Genomic DNA, 19,486 nt, shown 5'->3' with positions numbered 1-19,486 from the left:
ATGTTTTCTTGAGAATTGTGTTCCTTGATGAACAGCTGTTGATGGAAGACAAACACATGAAAATATGACTGTCATTGGACAGATACAAAAAAGGTAGCAGGCGCCCCTCTCTAGAAACAACATGGCATGATAACCTGTCCTGTGGTTTATTCCCACTTGGACAGTCCACAGCCATGGCTTTTTGCTTTTTTATATTTTTGCAAGGAACTTGGGGTTGGTCACACTGTTACCTGTGGGAACCCAGACGTGGACCCCTTGCTCACTGTGCTCAGAGAGGCATAGCTCCACCTCACTGATGAGGCTCAGCAAGGCTGAAACACGTGTCTGGGGTTGCTGTTGGTACACTTGTTCAAAGGAGGTTTTCCTGCCATTTCAGTGCTGGACTGCCCTTGTAAAAGGTACAGTGAGCAAAACGCAATGGATGCGGACTCTCAAGTGGTTAAACACTGAACAGGTTATCATGCCATGCTCTTTCTAGAGAGGGCCGCCTGCTACCTTTTTTGTGCCATAGGAAGGATGGTTGCATTTTCAGTTCGGTCTTCAGCAGTTGCCAAGTATATGTAAGACTGCTTTACTACTGACGTCACACAAAGTATGGTGAAATGTGTTTTTGCTAGGGGAGTGCCAAAATGGTCAGGGACGATGTGTAGAGGTCTTGGATTTAGCATGTTATGATATGCTAGCTTTCTATTAGATGCATATAATCTGTTTTTGTGCAGGTCTTAAATATGGATGTTTGCCAGCCTAATTTTAAATGTCCTTCTGCCGTTGGTGAGCCAGTCATGAATGGCTTCTTTCACCAGGCGAGTGGTCCAAAGACGAAACTATATTATTTTAGTCTCGTCACTTCCCTGAAGAGCTAACTGTATTATTTTGTGACATACAAGTGTTAATCTGGGATACCATAATACTCAATAAAACCCTTATCCTCTCAATCAACAAGTGTTTTAATCAGCTTTGCAACATATTACTGTTAGAAAAACTCCAACTAAAATAAATGAAATGGAAAGAGCTCTTTCCTGTACAGGAAACCAGTGTTTGGAAGGATTCAAGGTATTTAATCCATGCCATGTGCCCTCACCCCACCAACAATCGTACGCCTGTTGAATACGGTTTCACTGCAGGGTTAGGCTTTGGTTGTTTAACATTTCTGTTGGGCGGGAAGAACATTCTTCCACTCTGCACTTCTATGCCTACTTTCCGAACCTCCATTTTATTTGATCTTGCATCAGTCGAGCTTGACCCTTAGGTTTACACCGCTACTGAATCCATAGTGATGGGAGGCTAAGTCGTGTGAACTGTGTTACAGCACCACTAGTCTGCTATGCCTCTGTTTGGGGTACATTCAGGATGTGGAAGTGCTCCGCTATCTGTCTAAAGTAAGCTGGTGTCTGGAGCTGCTGCTTGCAATGTATTCCTGTTCACCTCACTATAGAGCTTTCATCACTGGTGCAATATGGTTTCCTCACTCTTAGGGGCGATCCCCACAGTGCAATGATGCCTTTTAAAATGAGGTCTAAAAGAGTTGCTGGAATCGGAAAGCTTTAATAATAATCATAAAAGTTGCTACTTAATGCAAATTATCCACCCCTTTTGTTTCCATGCATTTTGGAAATGAGGCGGAGAAGAAAGGTTGGAAGATTGCGGCAGGGGTTATTTGTTCGGAATACAGAGATAGGAGTTTGAAGTCTCCCCTACTCTGGGAGATTGTTAGAAAGCGTGGCGCGTTATCTGAACTCTCTACCTTGATACAGGAGGAATGCTTGTCGCAAAGGACGTGGCTGGTCTGGCTGCTACCTGATGATGTGCCTCCCGCAGTGTGGCCGAGGAGGAATCCAGTCAACTTGCTATGCCCTCAGAGATGGCTTATACCCTTCCCTGAGGAAGGCCTTTAGGCCACTGTCCCTAATGTCTCAATATACCAGACTTCATTGCTAAGGGTTAAAGTGGCTCTACGAACAAAGCTGCCAACTTACAACCGAGGGAGCCATTATGAATGCGAACCCGCAGTGTTTGCAAAACTGGAACTAGGCATATCCCCATCTTACCAGAGCTGGTACATTCGCCAGAGTAGTCTGTGTGCATGCTGCTACGCCGCAGACTGTGGCTGGAAACCCCACAGAACTCTGCTGAACGGCTCTCTATGTGAGAAGTGAATCCAAGATGATGATGATGATGATGATGGATGATGCATGCGGCAGGGGCCTTTCAAGCCTCGCAATCCCTCATCAAACCACCATTTAGACCTTGAGGTAATTAACCAATGCTTGACTTGGACTAATACCATAATGAGTAATTAGTCTTCAGTGGAATAACAAATCACTATCGATGATACAAAACGTCATGGGGAATAACCTGTCAGACAGAGGCTTGGAAAATCCTCCACAACCTAGGGTGGAAAAAGGGCTGTGGGAAGAACCATCATGGAGAGGATCTCTGGGAAACTGGTGTGCTGAACACCGCTCCCTTGATACCAGGGAAGAATGCCAAAGGTAGGAAAACTGAGAAGCTTGTGGTAATGCTGAATTGTGGAGAAACCTTAAGAAAACCTGAAAGAAGGCAGCCCAAATCCTGAAGGCTTGGAAGCGGACCCTGGTAGCTGATAACGAAGGCCCGAGGAAGCAGACTTGCCTGAGGCGCACATTGGCACCTTGCAGAATCCACTCGGAATTGGAAGGCCGTCATCCAAGGCTTCCCACTAGTGACGCCTGGGAAAGGATTAAAACCTCTTCTGTGGCATGAGTGTGACTTCATATCTACTGCCTGACAAGGAGCATGAAAGACTATTATTGGCGAGGAAAAATACCCATTACCTGGTGAGAAAGCCAAGGTCCACCGAGGAACCTGTTGTGAATAGAGAGAATGACGGTTTGAGGGTAACATATTGAGCCAGACCTAGCCAAGGTTTTTGAGACCTGTTGTGAATTGTGACACAACTAACTTTAGTGAAAGGATGAATATATTGTCTCGGGAGGTTCGCTCGGGGGCAACACTTGAAAGTCGACGTAGAGCAACACTGGTTCGATTCCCTTGTCCGCGCTTAGGAACCTCTGGATATTAAGCGTGTTATAAATAACCAATTACAAAAGACTTGTTTTAAATTCTGAGAAAATGTAAGGTCCAAGAGAGACCATTTGAGATAGCAGAGGAATTTTTGGTCCAGGAGGGACCAGTTTTGTATTCTGAGCAACTCAAGGTCTAGAAAATGTTTCATTTCTGAAAAGTCCAGAGATGGTGAGAAGCCTTTGGGTGAATGGTGCGAAGCTGTGGGGTGGCCTTTGAAGAGGATGCTAAGTAAACACATAATTGCAAGGGAGCCCGAAGACGAGTGGTGAAAGCAGAGAGGCAGAGGGGAAAGTTAGACTCAATAACCCCCGAAGGAGCCTTCCCAGGAACAGTTGTTTGTTTGGGTTCTTTTGATTGGCTTAAGGAAGGCCATTTATCGGTTTTAGGAACTTTTGTACCAAAGCTTGGAGTTTTTGTTAATAGCCTAGCGTAGGCTTGTGGCTAAAAGAATCATTAATACTAGATTTTGCAACTTGTTTGTTGGCTACATCTTTTGGACATTATTTTGTAAATCGGTGCGTTCCCAGGCGAGCAAGGACTCTTGCGATTGGGATATGAACTTAATAATTAAAAAAATTAAGGTGTGGAACACCCGGAGAGACTCCTTTGTTAACCCATCCTTGACACTGCTGTAGTAGCACACGTGATTGTTTCTAGAGAAACCCTTCGTCCCTGGCATTTCATCTAACCCTTTGTTACTGAAACTGTGAATAAACATCTGTCTGTTATCACTTTAATCATTTGTGTCAAGTGTATCCTTGCTTGGACTACCGCATAAGGGTTCGAAAGAGGATGCAGAGTAATCAAGTACATAATGAGGTGTGCTGTGAGAAGGTGGATAAGGGTGATGGGAGTGATTGGCAGAGACGATTAAGGTAGGTGCATGGTGGTGGTTCGGGTTGGTGGCATTAAAGGTGCTACGAGGTGACTGGTAAGTGTACTGGTGCACTGGGGGGGGGGACCACAGAGAAATGGAGGTGGGGAAAGGGGTATACAACATGCAATCAAGGCAAGGAGGAGGGAACCCAGATCAGAGCTATACATCTTATCTGGACATCCTAAAAGCCCTAGCGCATGCTGTACTGATATCCTGACCTCTGACTTAAAGACACACAGGCATATTAGCTCTGATTCCCCGTTAATGGAGATGACAAATCTGTCTGGAGATGGATCTCATGGAAATTGATTTAATGATGCTTACAGTCAAAGCAGGCAATTACCATGTTTGGTTCTTAGTGTAAAAACAATAGAACATATTTATCTATGAAGGCGGCCTGACACTTAACGTCTTATAAGAACATCCCGACTCTTCTTTTTCCTGCACGGCGAAAACGTTCGATATCTAAAGCTTCTTTCTGAAAAGTGTATTTTTTGTGCATTTTTGATTCAGATGGTGACTTGCTTTTTACATTAGACGGTTTATGCAACCGAAGGTGAATTATTAAGGTGCATGTTGTTCGATGTTTTAAGGTCATGGTGAAAACACACATGGCTCAAAGGGAAAGCCGAGAGATGACTTTTTCATTAGCAAGGGGGTGTGAGAAGGGCATGATTTTTGCTCCAGTGTTGTTCAATCTTTCTGTGAACGCGACTGGAGCCGTGGTTGGCGTTGGTGAATGGTCCTGCCCCTTGATGGGCAGAGGTACGATTCATATATTATTTTTCGTAAAAACAAATCAGTCTTAAACGCATTTATTGATGCATTTCCTAGCGTTAACCCTGGGAATTGAGAAATCTTGTTTGCGTAGCGGCATAGATAGCCAAGGTGAAGATCATGGTGGAAGGATTCTGTTGGCACTTTAATCGAAATTTCTCTTGGGAAGGAAGGCAGCCTGGAGTTCATAAAATAACTAGACTATCTTGGGGTCGCATTTCGCCTGCTGACAGATGGAGCTTCTTGAGCCATCTGTCCATTCTATCTGCCTCATCATGAGTTTGGCGGTAACCCTTAAATGTGGAGGTAATGCTATTACCGCTGCATTTAAGGGTCGGCAAAATCATGGGCTTGGCGGATTTACCCCCAGATCTGAGCTAGGGGCAAAGCTGACGTGATATTTCTGATTTCCTGCGCCATTACCGCTGGCGGTAATAGCGCCGGTGGTAAAACATTCCCCATTGTACCCAATGGGGAATGGGAAATTCCCGAATGGGGAATTACCGTTCCGCCTAACCCTTGATCCGGCGCTAATAGCGCCGGGGGGGGGGTTGGTGGTAGGGCTAATGGCCATTACCGCCAGGGTTAGCGCCCAAATCGTGATGAGCCCCAGCATAGATCCGGGTCTTCTTCAGGTAAGACATTTGGGCGGAACTCTTATAGTGGGGATTGCGTTATAATGGTCCAAGACCTGGGGGCAAAGTCAGTGATCAATGCCCTTCTCCTTTGCAACCTGTGAACGCTGCAATCAGATGAATTTTAACCTTTCCAAGGGGACCGTTCTATTGATTGCTTAGCAAGTTCAAAATTCGTTTTTTCAAATGAATGTCCAGCATCGAACTGCACTGTAGCGAACTGCACGAGCTGACCTCGTTTTACTGACACATCAGCCGGTGAAGCTGGATAATGTCAAACGAGAAAGCCTATCCCATTCCCCAGAATGCGGTGCAGTAACAAATAGTATAGGACTGCTATGAAAGAACTCGTACATGAACACTGACGATGAGTAGGGGGGACCGCAGAAAAAGTGGGGTGAGAAAGCATTGGCAGCATCCATGTGCCATTAGCACGAATGACCTTGGAGGCCATCTCAAAGCTTGGTTTAGTCCTGGTCTTCAAGCCGCATACAGGGCCAGAACTAACATTGCTGCTCTGCTCCATGTTAAATGTGCCCATATTCTTTACCATTAGGTCAACCTGAGAGGTGGCCACATTCTGACATCTTCCATTTCCATCTAGGTGCCGCCAGGTGAGCATGGTTAGGGTCCGACCATCCTGGGCTCTGCTATTTATTTATTTATTTATTTTTTTTTTAAACTTTAGAGGCCCCCGGGCCCTGCCTGCACCCCTCTCTGGCTCCCTGTTGTCGGTGCTTTCCCCTTCCGTCCCTCCTCCCAGACCGTGATTGGCTGTGATAACAGCATTGGCGAACCTAGTCGCCATTGCATGCCCCGTCAGCCTTTCCATCCAGGTGTCGCCAGATGAGCATGTTTGGGGTCCGACCGTCCTGGGCCCTGCCGTCAACTAGCATCAACAAAGAAGGTAGAGGTGGCCAGGGTGGGGAGTAGAGCAATCACTCTACTCTGGAAGCCCTGCCACATAACAAACCTACTTAAATTGCGACAGTACTGTGATTATTAGCCTGTGCCCTCTAGGATAGCACTGTGATTTTTAGCTTGTGCCCTCTAGGATAGAACTGTGATTATTAGCTTGTGTCCTCTAGGATAGCACTGCGATTATTAGCCTGTGCCCTCTAGGATAGCACCGAGATTAGCTTGTACCCTCTAGGATAGCACTGTGATTATTAGCTTGTGCCCTCTAGGATAGCACTGTGATTATTAGCTTGTGCCCTCTAGCATAGCACTGCGATTATTAGCCTGTGCCCTCTAGGATAGCACCAAGATTAGCTTGTACCCTCTAGGATAGTACTGTGACTGTTGGCTTCTAGACAGGATTGTGAATGCTAGCACGTGCCACTTTAGATAGCATTGTGAATATTAGCCTGCGTCCCATCTAGATTGAACTGTGAATGTTAGCAATGACCACATTTAGCTAGAATTGTGAAAAATATCCTGCATCGCTTCTATATAGGATTGTAAATGTTATCAAGTGCCCACTTAGATAGTATTATGAATGTTAGCAATTGCCACACTTAGAACTTAGAACTGCGAATATTAGCATGTGTCACATTTACATAGCATTGTGAATGTTTGAGAATGCCACACTTAGATAGAATTGTGAATGTTATGAATTGCCAATCATTTATATAGAATTGTGAACATTACCCTGCGCCGGACCAACACAGAATTGTAAATAACAAATGCCACATTTAGTTAGAACTGTGAACATTAGCCTACGTCACATCTAGATAGGATTGTAAATGTTAGCAACTACACCCTTGGATAGAATTGTGAATGTTAGCAAATGCCAGTTGTGAACACTGGCCTGTGGCACATCTAGACAGGATTGTGAATGTCGGCCATTGCCACATCTAGACTACATTGGGAATATTACCAATGCCACATTTGGATAGAACTGTGAATGCTGGCTTGCTTCGCGTCTAGACAGGATTTGAAGGTGGGCCTGTGCCACATGTGGATTTAATTGTGAATATTGGCGTGTGTCATCTAGAAAGAACGTGGAAATTCATATCACTTTGAGATAGCGAGGCCAATAACCAATCCACAAACAACTTCACCCTGCTCTATTAACCTCTCAAACTTGAACCAAACACAACCACACCCCTTAAGCACAACAAACCGCACAAACTTCACTACACTGCAACAACAAAACAAACCACACCGGAAAGCGCCCCCAAGCTCAGCGAACAGTGTTAACCGAATTGAAGCTGCCAACAGCACAGCACATCACTTTCTCTTGCACTTTTCCCGTTCATCCCCACGAACTCAACCCCCTACCCCTTTCCTTTTCAGATCCGCCAGAGCGCCAGGGGACCGCTCCGGTGGTGATAGTACGCGGTACAAATATCCTTTAACATTAACATACTGTGGTGTAGGTTTAAATCCATGCAACCGGCATGGCTATTAAAACTTGCCTTTTGTTTCCTTCACAGTCTATAGGTAATGCCAAAACCACGCGGAATGACAACAGCAGCCGCTTTGGGAAGTATATTGAAATTGGCTTTGAAAGGAGGTACCGGATAATTGGTGCTCACATGCGAACCTACCTTTTAGAGAAATCCAGGGTAGTCTTTCAGGTATGCAAGAGTGTAAGGTATCCTGTCTGTGCCAGCAAAAAGTGGGTATACCCCCGTGATCAACCAGTCACATATATGCTTTAACATGATCAGTACTGGCATTTTCCACCACACTGCTGTCTTTGTATGCATTTCATCCCCTCTTTTATTCTTTGCAGAATTGTTATGCTCTCTTCATTGAAGCTTTTCTGTTGCATACGGGAGACCCTCACGTCCACTGTTTCTTTCAGATTCCCACCTTTACCAGATGCTCCCCTTGCACTGTCTGTTTTTTGCCTGTGTGTCAATTTTCCGCTTTGCCTCTGTCTCTGCCTGATTGGCCCCACAAAGTTCACTTTCGCACCAGCTCTTATTTGCAAATCCTTAGCGCCCTTGCTTTTTTTGTTTAAATGCCCCCCTTCAACCCGTCCTGCTCTGTCCCACGTCACTGGGGCTTCCTATTCTGTGGTAGAAGACCCTATCATATCCTTCCTTCCTTCCTTCCTTCCTTCCTTCCTTCCTTCCTTCCTTCCTTCCTTCCTTCCTTCCTTCCTTCCTTCCTTCCTTCCTTCCTTCCTTCCTTCCTTCCTTCCTTCCTTCCTTCCTTCCTTCCTTCCTTCCTTCCTTCCTTCCTTCCTTCCTTCCTTCCTTCCTTCCTTCCTTCCTTCCTTCCTTCCTTCCTTCCTTCCTTCCTTCCTTCCTTCCGAGTCCCAAGTTCTTTTTAGCTTCTGCTACCTACTGCTTTGTGCTCTGTACTACTAGGAAACGCCAAACTCGACCGTCTCCATGGGTGATTCTGTGCGTGCTGGACAGTAGTAACATTATTTCTCTAAGGTTAACGTATTAGAATGAAAAGCTTGTTCTCACTTCGTGCTCCTAATACAAACAACTTAGACTTGTAGCAATTTTCCACCCGTTTACAAATGCTTACACATATTTTTTTTCTTTCTGTTTAAGGCCGAAGAAGAGAGAAATTATCATATCTTTTATCAACTTTGTGCCTCTGCTGCCTTACCAGAGTTCAAAATGCTTCGCTTAGGTATGGTTTTCTGGGGGAAATTAAAGCATGATTCTCTGTTGCAAAATCTGCATTTACAAAATATCTACAAGCTCTTGAGCCCGATGCATTAAAATTGTGGATGCACGGAGCACCGGACAGTTGGGGGAGGGCGAGCGGGGGGGCGGGAGGGGTTGCGAGCCCTGCATCTCATGAAACCGGTCTTGAATGTATTCTGGGTTTGTTTTAGATCACAACCTGAAACATGCTTTGGAGTAAGTAAGAAATCATTGCATCTTTCAAATAAAATGGGATTCACAAAGGAATGCTAGTGTAACCTTCCAGCACTTGCCATGTGCGCCACAAGAAACCAAAGCGCTTTAAAGTGTTAGTCTGTGCCGCATAGTGTGAAGGTGAACCACAGCGTACGCAAGTGTCCTAAACATGCCTACTTCCTTATATTGTAGCCACGGGCCAAGTGCTGGACATGCCAACACAGGACATGTGCCTCACACTGCCACTTGCTCACTAATGCAACTTAAGCTCAGACTTCTTAAACAGGCAGGGCCATCTGCAAGTAGAACCAGATGGCATACTTAACTTCATGTTTAATAGCTTTAAATGGGGATTCTGGATAGGCGATGTGGTAGCAGCACTTTCCATTGGCTCTTAGTATATGAGCGCTAAATAGAATACCAGAATCCCTAGAAGGGTTCCAATGCTGACCTAGCGCTTTGTTTCACACGGTATCTTGCCCAGTGGTTGTCTCCATTGAGATCACCTGTGTGCTCTGTAGAGTGTGGGGCCATTCTTGCATGATCTATATTGCAACGCTGGGCAGGGAAGCATGCATGCACCACAACCCTTAGATTTCAGGCATAGAGACGCAGGTTCATGTATCACGCACATACCTATTATTGGACTTTCAATCCCTGATGGGGACTAAAACGAGAACAATCGCCTTTGTTTAATTGGATTTTCTAGCTAGTTAAGTCTATGTAAAAATGCAATTGCAAAAGATATAGAAACATGTAATAAAACCACAACATTGTGGTTAACATGTTAATGCAGGCTGGAGCGCAAAAAACAATGCTTAAGCTTTTACGCCTTGATTCTCGGTTTCAAAGCGCAGGATCACGAAGAAGAGATTGCATCCTCTGTCTTGGTAGACCACAACAATTTAGGCCTGCATGAGATGTTTATACAGTCATAAACCGAATAGATTCCTATGGAACCCCTCTTCGAATTACCATCTGCTAAAACGCAGCCGGATTCCATGGGAATCCCTTGGTAAACCATGTCTGCAAAGCGTAATTGGTTGGTAGCATTTACATTTCTACACAATGGAGCGTGTAGAGAGTAAAGGCGATTTCACCTAGTTTAAAGTTTTTACTTTTGCACTCCTCCTTGCAAACATAGAAAATTGCGTTCAGGAGACTCAACCTAGTGCAAGTGCTAAAGTTGGCGCACATTGCAAGGGCCCCCTTGCCTATGAACTTGTTCAGCCTTTGCATTTAGTTGGGAACCATGAACTAGAGTGCAGTGATTAATCTAGGGTGCCTGGAAACCTGTCCAGAGGAGATTTAGCAGGCCTCATGACCCAGAATCTGAACGCGAAGGCACCCTGATGCTCTCAGTGCCACATGGGAATTCTTTGTGCTGTTTAATTCTGCATTTTTCTTGCAGGCCATGCCAATCATTTTCGCTACACCAGCCAAGGAGGAAATCCACTGATTGATGGAGTTGATGATGCTAAAGAAATGGTGAATACCAGGCAAGCCTGTACATTGTTAGGTAACAGTCGTTTTCTTCTTTCATTGGCCCTTCTATTTGCACGTGCAGCCGAGTCCTAGATCAGGACAAACAGGAGTTGCTTAAAGTAATCCATAAGGGGACCCCTTTGAACTGCTGAGTTTTGCAATTCTGTTTTTACAAGTCTATGTGGCGTTTTTGTTTCCGCATTCACTGCAAAGAGTGGCACCAAGAGAGCAGAAGGTTTGCTTTTTGAATATTCTTGTGCTGTGTTTTCTGGCATGTGAACACTGCGCAGTACAGCTGTGTTAGCCATAATGATGTGAAACTCTTGGTCAATGGCCAACATGTGTTTGTAAGACAGCTAAGGCCACATGCAAAGTACTAGATCGGGCATGTATGTGTTAACCTGTTGATATTGCCTTAGGCTTGAATACGTGTATGATTATCCACACCTATGCAAGAGTGATCCATCGTGAGGGCAGGGCTTACACATGCAAACAGTCCTAATCAGATTTAATGGGCCCATTACGATGGCTCCCGAAGATTCAGTTTCCATGTTTGAAAACATGTAAATGTGCAAGCTCAAATTCGATGTGCACTTGTGCAAGTGAGGCGCTTACGGTGTGCATAGTGTGACCTAGTCTATTTTCTGTGCAACTAAAACCCTAACTTTAGAGTTTACAGATTAGAAGGATAGGCTTTGTGCCACAGAGAATTTCTTATTTCTTATTTTGAGAGTTAATACATTCCAGACAAAAAGCTCTTCCTGGAAGTTTATCCTACAGATGTAAGGCTTTCACTGGCTTCAGCAAGAAAAAAACTAGGCGCTATCCTGCTCTTCCATCCCAGCATTTTAGTTACTACCACTGATAAGAGAGACTGGAGCTTCGCGATTTCATGGGCTGCCCCGTGCTTTATGATATGATATGGCATTTATAACGCGCCTATAGAGAAGTGTTTCAAGGCCCGACGAGGCAAGGGAGGGGGGACAAAGGGAAACCAGACAACGATCTTACTAGGCCAGGTGTCATTCAGATCGTGCATGGGAAGGGAGAAAGGGAAACGTGTGTGGGGGAAGGGAGAGGGGAAAGTGCAGTACATGGGATAGTAGAATAAATAAGATACATAAAAACGGCCAGTTGGTGGCAAGTGCAAGGTAAGTGCAGACATAAGTGCTGGTAGCGGGACTGTAGGGAATACAGACAACAGTCCCCAGGTGCAGGGGTTGCCAGGGAGGCAGTGCAGGTGTGCAACTGGTGTGCAACTGGCGGGGCCTGGGTCCGAGATCAGAAAGGGTTGCCAGGTAACCAGCAAAGAGGAAGGTTTTGAGGTGCTTCCGGAACCGGAGATGGTTCTCAAGTTTCAGGGAGGCAGGAAGGCTGTTCCAGAAGGAGGCCCCAGCCGAAGAAAGAGAGAGAGATCTACCACCAGCTCGTTGCTTGGAGAAGCGACTGACCCTGAGGGAGTTGGAGGTGGATGAGCGAAGAGCTCAAGAAGGAAGATATTTAGGAAGAGAGAGTTGAAGGTATTGCGGCCCCCAGGCCCCAGAAGGCCTTGTGGACAATGCAGAGGGTTTTGAATTTAATCCTCGCAGCCACCGGGAGCCAGTGCAGAGATTTCAGTCCTGGAGCGATACGATCCCTGGGCTTGAGGCCAAGGACAAGTCTTGCAGTCCTGTTCTGGATAAATTGCAGAGGGCGGAGAGTAGAGGCAGCCAGATTTAGATCGAGGCTGTTACAATAGTCCAGCCTAGAGAGAACCAGGGCTCTGGAGACGGTGAGCTTCTAGGGGAAGGAGAGGAAAGGAAGAACACGCCCTAGGAGGTGCAGCTGGTAGTGTGAGTTCTTGGAGACGTCAGATGTGAGGAGAGAAGGAGCGTGTGGAGTCGAAGATGACCCCAAGGTTTTTAGCCTTGCAGGTGGTAGCAGGAAGAGGGCCAAGCGAGGCTGTCCAGAGAGATGCAGGGAAGGAGGGAATGGATGTGCCTAGTAGAATCTCAGTCTTACTGGCATTAAGGCAGAGGTCATTGGCGGCACACCACTCCTGGATAGCAGACAGAGATGAGGGAAGGAGAGGAGGCCGAGGGCAGCCTGAAAATGAGCTGAGTATCATCCGCATAGCACTGAAAATTGGGTCAGAGAGCAGCGATGCGGTGGGCAAGGAGTACCAGGTATTGGTTGAACAGCCAGGGAGAGAGGTTAGATCCCTGGGGGACACCACAGGTAGAGAAAAAGATATCGGAGTTGGACATGGGAGGGTCGGTCGGAGAGGAAAGAAGTTAGCCACGCCAAAGCCTGACCGTGATACCCAGGTTATCACGGAGACGGTTGAGCAGGATGGCACGGTTGACAGTGTCAAAGGCAGAAGAGAGATCAAGCAAGATGAGGACGCACAGGGTGTTAGAGTCAAGGTTGGCGAGCAGGTCTTCACGGATGTTCAGGAGAGCAGTTTCCGTGCTTCTGGCAGCTCTGAAGCCAGACTGATGGTCATGAAGACAACCAACAGACTCAGTGTGGAGATGAAGCTGGGAGATTGACATTTCCTCCAGGAGCTTGCCCAGGAAGGGAGTGATGGAGATTGGTGATAGTTAGCCGGGCATGAGGGTTCGGCAGAGGGTTTCCTAAGAAGATGGTGCACAAGGGAGTGCTTTAGGGGGGATAGGAAGACTCCAGTGGCGAAGGAGTGATTGCAGAAATCAGCCAGGGCAGGAACCAGGGAGTCAATGTGGTCCTTGATAGTTTTAGAGGAACAGGGGTGAACCTGTTTCGCCAAGACTTTCATAGATCGGACTTGTCTAGAAACCTTGTCTGCAGAGAAAAGGGGAAAGGCAGAGAAGGAGGGAGGGGGGTTGGCAGCAGAAGTCATCAGTCCATCAGTTGATAATGATAAGGTAAGTGCTTGGGCAGCTTCAATGTGATTGAGGTATGACCCCACAGATTGGGGAAGACTGGTAGCAAGCCAGGAGGATTTTCAACCGGCTGCAAGCAGACTATTTGTTTTCTGGTTTTGGCCCAGCGAAACTAGTGTATGTAATTGAACTGCCGGTTTAAAAATTCGCTTGCCAAAGTAGGCCACAAATAATAGAAACATCGAAACTGTGTATTCTCCGCAAGTGATTTATATAAAAAATACACAAACGGCAACATATAGAAGAGTGGGCTTGATATCTTGTGAGCTATCAATTGTTCCTTTGTGAATTTGTGAATCTATAGGTTTCCTCAAAGCTAGAACTTTAGACTGCCGGTCTAAATATAGTTAACTCACTTAAACTATATATATTTTCTGCACATAAGGTGGGGATCGGGGGGCTCACTCTGGTTTCTCATATTTTAGCCTTGCAGTCCAGGCGATGTTCTCCTCCAAGCGCTTCCAAGCCTCTCAAATGCATCAGGGAGGCAATCAATTCAAGTGTTAGTGGTTAAATTAAAAGTTGTTGCTGCAGTGAATTCTGGTTGTTGTAGTCCATCAAGGCAGCCAGGAATCAACTCTTCCTCCTCCCTTCCCCCATTACATAGTGTAACTCCCAAAGTGGATGCAGGGTGTGGGGGCAGTAGTGTCTTTTTTCAGTGGGGCATGCTTCACTCTGGCGCTTCCCCTCTAGTGTCTGGTGAGGGTGAGGAACAAGCTCTGGTTCCCATGACACTTCACACTTTAAAAAGTAAAGTATAAACACCTTGGAAATATCAATGTTAAGGTGTAACATATTAATAAATATAAAGGTAACATGGACATTAAAACGGACATATAATAAAGATGAAATTTAAACCAACATTGTTGAAACCTTAACTCTCAACCCCTATTTGTGGATTGCTGTGAATGTGTTCATGAGTTTATAGTGTTTTGGTTGTATATTGCTGTTGCCTGTGTGCTTGTTTGTTCTTAAACTGTGAATTTTACTTGCGGTTTGTTGGGAAAAGTGTTATGAAGATGGCATCAAGACTATATGATGTTGTGGGCTACTCGTTTTAGTAATTTTGGGTTTGTGTTGAAGTAATTTAATATTATTTGTGATTGTATGTTTTGGGGTTATTTTATTATAAGGTGTGATTGCAGGTGTATGTTTTAAAGTAATTTAAAATAGTTTGTATTATTTACACTTAGTTACATTGTAATGTGATTTGTTTTCCAAATGTATTGCAGGTTTATTATTTGTTGTGTTGTAAAGCTATTGTTATATTATGCTATTTGTGTAGTTATTTGCAAGGGTGGGTCAAGGTTCTATGAATGTTTTTAATTTAGTTTGTGTTTAAGTTAGCTAGATTTATGTGTTAAAACCTCAGTGATATTTCCCACGTTTGTAGACTTTACTTATTATTTGATAGTAGCCTTGACTTTTTCAAAATGATGTTCCCAATTGCATTAATAAACCTTTTAAAGATCTTTTAGTTTACATTTCATCATTGCCGTTGACCGTTTATAGTAACTTTAGCATTGGTGTTTCCATTCTTCCAAGGCTTTACTTTTTAGATAGCTACTTTAACCTTTTGTATTTTTTTTAATGTTTTTTTTCCTGTGACTTCTATTGTTTTTTCGGTTACTGCATGAGTGTATATTAGGGTATTTTGGAAGTGATAATTACATATACAATATAATAGGAGATTTGAAACTGACCACTTGTTTGTCAATGGACATTTAGAAACTCTGACATTATTGGCTTTTTACGGGTGTGATGGGTGATAGTAATTTTATTTGGATTTATACTTTATACCAATGAGGTAATTATGAAATTAACGTGGCAGTCCTATATGTTTGAAGGTATATGTCTTATCATTTTTTGAACATTTTTATGAATCTAAATCAATTTTTGATTTTTCAGGATATAAATTGTGCTAGGCTTGTATAAAAAAAAAAATCATTTTCCCTATGGCGATCCCCATTCTCGGCAACTTAAAAAAATGCTACTTCGCATGACATTTGAACCTGCGCATTCTTTTTCACCAGATTTGGCAAGATTAATCATATTGGGCAAGATCAGGTGCTTGCCACATTCAGGGAAGATTCACCAATCGCTTCAAATGTTATAGGGGAAAAGCATTCTTTAAAAAAATGGTCCTGTGTAATCTCCATTGTAATCTTAACTTTACAGCCACACCTCGCACTCTATAATACATACACATAAACATGTGCACACCACATGCTCTTGAAAAAGTTAAAGGTCAAAGAAGAGACTGATAGTTTGTGCAAAAGTACTTGACTGACATCACTGGAGTAATCACAGAGTACCTTTCGGTAACCTCCTCCCATGTGACCAGTGGATGGCAGCAGCTACCCGAGTCTGACCCTGGGGTTGGTAATATGAGGGAGAATCACATAGTAGAAGTGTGGAAGAATACATTAAATGAACATCAGTTATTTCTCTGTTAAAATGTCACACAACAGTTTTGCTGTGGTCCACAAATTTACAACCCAAACAACCTCTGTGTCTTAAGTTGCAGGCACTGCTCTCAAGCTAGGAAATCGCTTACGGTCAAAATAGCATGCACAAATACTATATAATGGTGTCACTCCCCACTGACCTCGGGCTAAGGTAAAGGTGTCTCATTCTTGGTTTTATATTCAGGGCGAGAGGGGCTCCCAGCCTTAATCCAATTTGCACCTTTTAGCAAATGGCGACACAGTTGGGACCTCGTCTGCAGTAAATCCAGACAGACCGTCTACCGCAGTTGAGAAACGGTGACCGCTGACGAACGACCATGGAGCACATTGCACTATTTGGACTTTGTTTTCCTGCAGCCACGATCTTAAGTTTGTCCTCGCAAGATTTCCTGACATGTCGATTTACCCCGACACAGGTCCTCTCCTGGAACAGAATTTTGCTTTAGAGACACAGGCACAGACTGGACTGATTGAAAAGAAGGGAGAAACTAGAAATAACCAGTGAGATTGATGCTGATTGAAAAATTGTATGAATACATGCTATATTTTTCTTTAGTTTTTGGGGACCTAGGCATATTTCAACCTTGTGATCACAAGCTCGTGAATCATGGGGAATGCAAGCGCCAAAGATTTTCGGTCTAGAAAACGTTTAAATGCACTTGAACAGCATGTTCCGACTCCCCCAGAAGGTTCCCCGGGATGGGAATTAATGGTAAAAAAAGGACTGGGGGTGGTATGATTTTTTGAAAGAATGTCACCAATATACTGCTGACAATCCCTTTTGACTTAGAAAAATTAGGATACTTCATGGAAAGGTTGTCAGCAAAGGGACCAAATGAAATCAGATCACTTCAGTGGGAAACCTACAATAAATGGGAAGATTACGCTAGGGAGACAGCAATGAAGGAAGCACAGCTAAAAGAAAAAGGATTCCAAAGTCAGAAACAGATGAGGCTAGAGTATATTATCAACAGAAGTTAACAAGACTGGGAACAGGATGACGGAGAAAAAGGCTTATATTGTCCATAGGCCGCAGACAGAGGCTTCTGCACCCTCAGAGTATTGAGGAAGACCTCTTGTTGGAACATTTATTGACTAAACAACCTCTTCCGCCTCCATATAATATGGATGATAATGTAGGCACAGTTGGTAAAGATGACAAGGGACCCTCTACTCGGGGAGCGGTGGAAGGGGGTTCCGTACTTCCAGAAACTCGGGCGCACATTGAATCATGGATTAGGGCAGGAATGAAGGGACCAGCCCTTGCCTCTAAAGTCATGGAAACACAGTCCCTAAAGGCAAACAATATCATTGTGCATGACTTATCTGGACTAGTGCTTGAGAAATATAAAAAAAACATAATGACAGTAGGTGTCTCATTTGGAGTTGCCTTTGCCTGACCAGTAGGAGGATATAGACTGCAAGCGATTTTAACTTCGATGAATTCGGGTGTGAACAGGGAGTTTGACTCTTCAGTGGCTCGCAAAAGCCCCTGTCTCCAATCATCAGGCCTCTGAGGGAAGTTCCGGGTTGTTGCCCAGACCATCCAACTCCTTTTTGTACATGGTTTAAAAAACCTTTACAACTCTAAAAAAATGAAAACTAATCAACATTACCCCATTGTTTACATATTTAAAACATTCACATAAAAGCAAAAAAGAATATCAAATCAAACTTTCATAGCCTTGTTTGTGCACCTCGATGTTTTGCGGAAGTACGGACTTTCACACTCAAGTGCATAAACACTTGCTGAATAGAAAAGGTGTAATTGGGACATTAGCTTTGCTTCAACAATTTAAAAAAAAGGCTGCGACTGCCAGGCCATTAGATGTTTTTTCTCTTTACAGACCTATGCGCCAAAGCTGTTCATCATTGCACTAATCAATGGAAAGGAACAATTTCCCCAGATAACTCATCAATGGAATAAATGCAGGACCATACAAGATCAAGTGTCTAGAAGTTTCCACATTATATTTGGTTTTACGAAATCTACATAATGATTCTGCTGATGTAATCCAACCTCTCTTACCGAGTACTTCATCCGTTGGTAGTAGATTCTACCAAAATCTGAGCAAAACCAATCTATACAGATTATTAGGGAATTGGACCAGTAGGGCGATAGTGTCCCATTTTTTTTGTGTTCATGAACAAGATGGCTCATGGAAGAGTAGCTATGAAATTTCTCTAATGTCTCAATCCAGTCTTTATCATATCGGAGGTGTTTAACCTTAAGTTTTGTTGGTTTTCCCTTTTATGTGTCCAAGTTTAATTTCTTCAATAGATTTTCACATGATCTACGGAGCTGCGTTATGTAATTACAGGATCCACCACGGGGGTCCTGATTCTTACATAGGCCCATATCCTCATACAAGGAGGCAGCGACTGGTAGAAACAATTTTGTATACAGGGGACAATCATTTCCACTGTACGCGTGCTCTAACTGAATATCGGGCCTAGCTCAAGTCAGAGAGCTGCAAGGGGAACAGCGTTTGGAACTCCCAAGACCCTCCTCCAGATTTTTGCTTCCACCAAGTCCAACCATTTTGGCACTGCGTTAAAGTATAGTTCCAACCCATAGGTGATCTTCGGAATGACCTTTCCTTCATGAATTGTCATAGTTGGTACAATAGAGTAACATCCACATTTTTGATTTACCACTAATAGTTGATTTAACAGCATAGTCTTTTGAAGGATAATTTGTCTAACATTGCAGTACCCCGGGTTGCCAGATATTGAGAAACCTAAATAAGTCGTACAAGCTGACGGGCTAATCACAGCATCTTCAAAAGACCAGATTTGAGCTGCTCTTTTCTTACTTTTAGTTAAAGCCAGAATTTTTGTTAATCAGAAGACCACTATCACTCGCAAAAAAGAACACGCTTATAGTAACCTTTTTAGTCAACGCGGGAGTTGTCAAACAGTAAAAAGTCATCCTGTAGTTGAGCCAGGACACTTTCACATTACCCACTTTTGGTGTACTTCATGTGGCCGGATTCAAATAATAATTTAGATCAGAAACCTAAAGATTAAAAAGACATGCGGCTAGGATACATCCATGCCTAAGACCAGAAGGTGTGGGGATTTGCCTGGACACAGCTCCATCTCTGTTCAAGCTGACCTGGATCCCAGAATTATCGTGAAGACCTATTACTAATTTTATATAAGTCATGTGGCACACCCCACCTAGCCAACTTCCCCCATAATCTTGTGCAGTCAACACGGTCAAATGCAGATGATAAATTGACTGAAGCAACATACGTACATACGTACAATGCCGGCAGGGTTAGACCAAGCTAATTCCTGTATAGCCCTCAGAGCAAAACCATTAAGATTTGTGGAATGAGCTTTATGGAAGCCCATCTGAAATTTGCAGAGCCTCTTAGATGAAGTGGCCCATGCTTCGAGATGTTGTAGTAAGAGGGACACAGAGATCCTACTGTCC

The 19,486-nt window shown here is 44.1% G+C and overlaps 1 protein-coding gene across 1 annotated transcript in view; it reads left to right on the top strand.

The window, feature by feature from the left end:
• Positions 1-19,486, top strand: part of MYO5A (myosin VA) — a 937,291-nt gene that overhangs the window by 397,759 nt on the left and 520,046 nt on the right. The window contains exons 6-8 of the mRNA XM_069624847.1: positions 7,794-7,937; positions 8,874-8,955; positions 10,600-10,707. Coding sequence (XP_069480948.1) covers positions 7,794-7,937; positions 8,874-8,955; positions 10,600-10,707 — 334 coding nt within the window. The remainder of the gene's footprint in view (positions 1-7,793; positions 7,938-8,873; positions 8,956-10,599; positions 10,708-19,486) is intronic.

This window comes from Ambystoma mexicanum, chromosome 11 (assembly GCF_040938575.1).
Source record: "Ambystoma mexicanum isolate Mex_15411 chromosome 11, UKY_AmexF1_1, whole genome shotgun sequence".
NCBI lineage: Eukaryota > Metazoa > Chordata > Amphibia > Caudata > Ambystomatidae > Ambystoma > Ambystoma mexicanum.
Note: the sequence above shows the minus strand (reverse complement) of the source record. Positions and strands in the feature narration are given on the sequence as shown.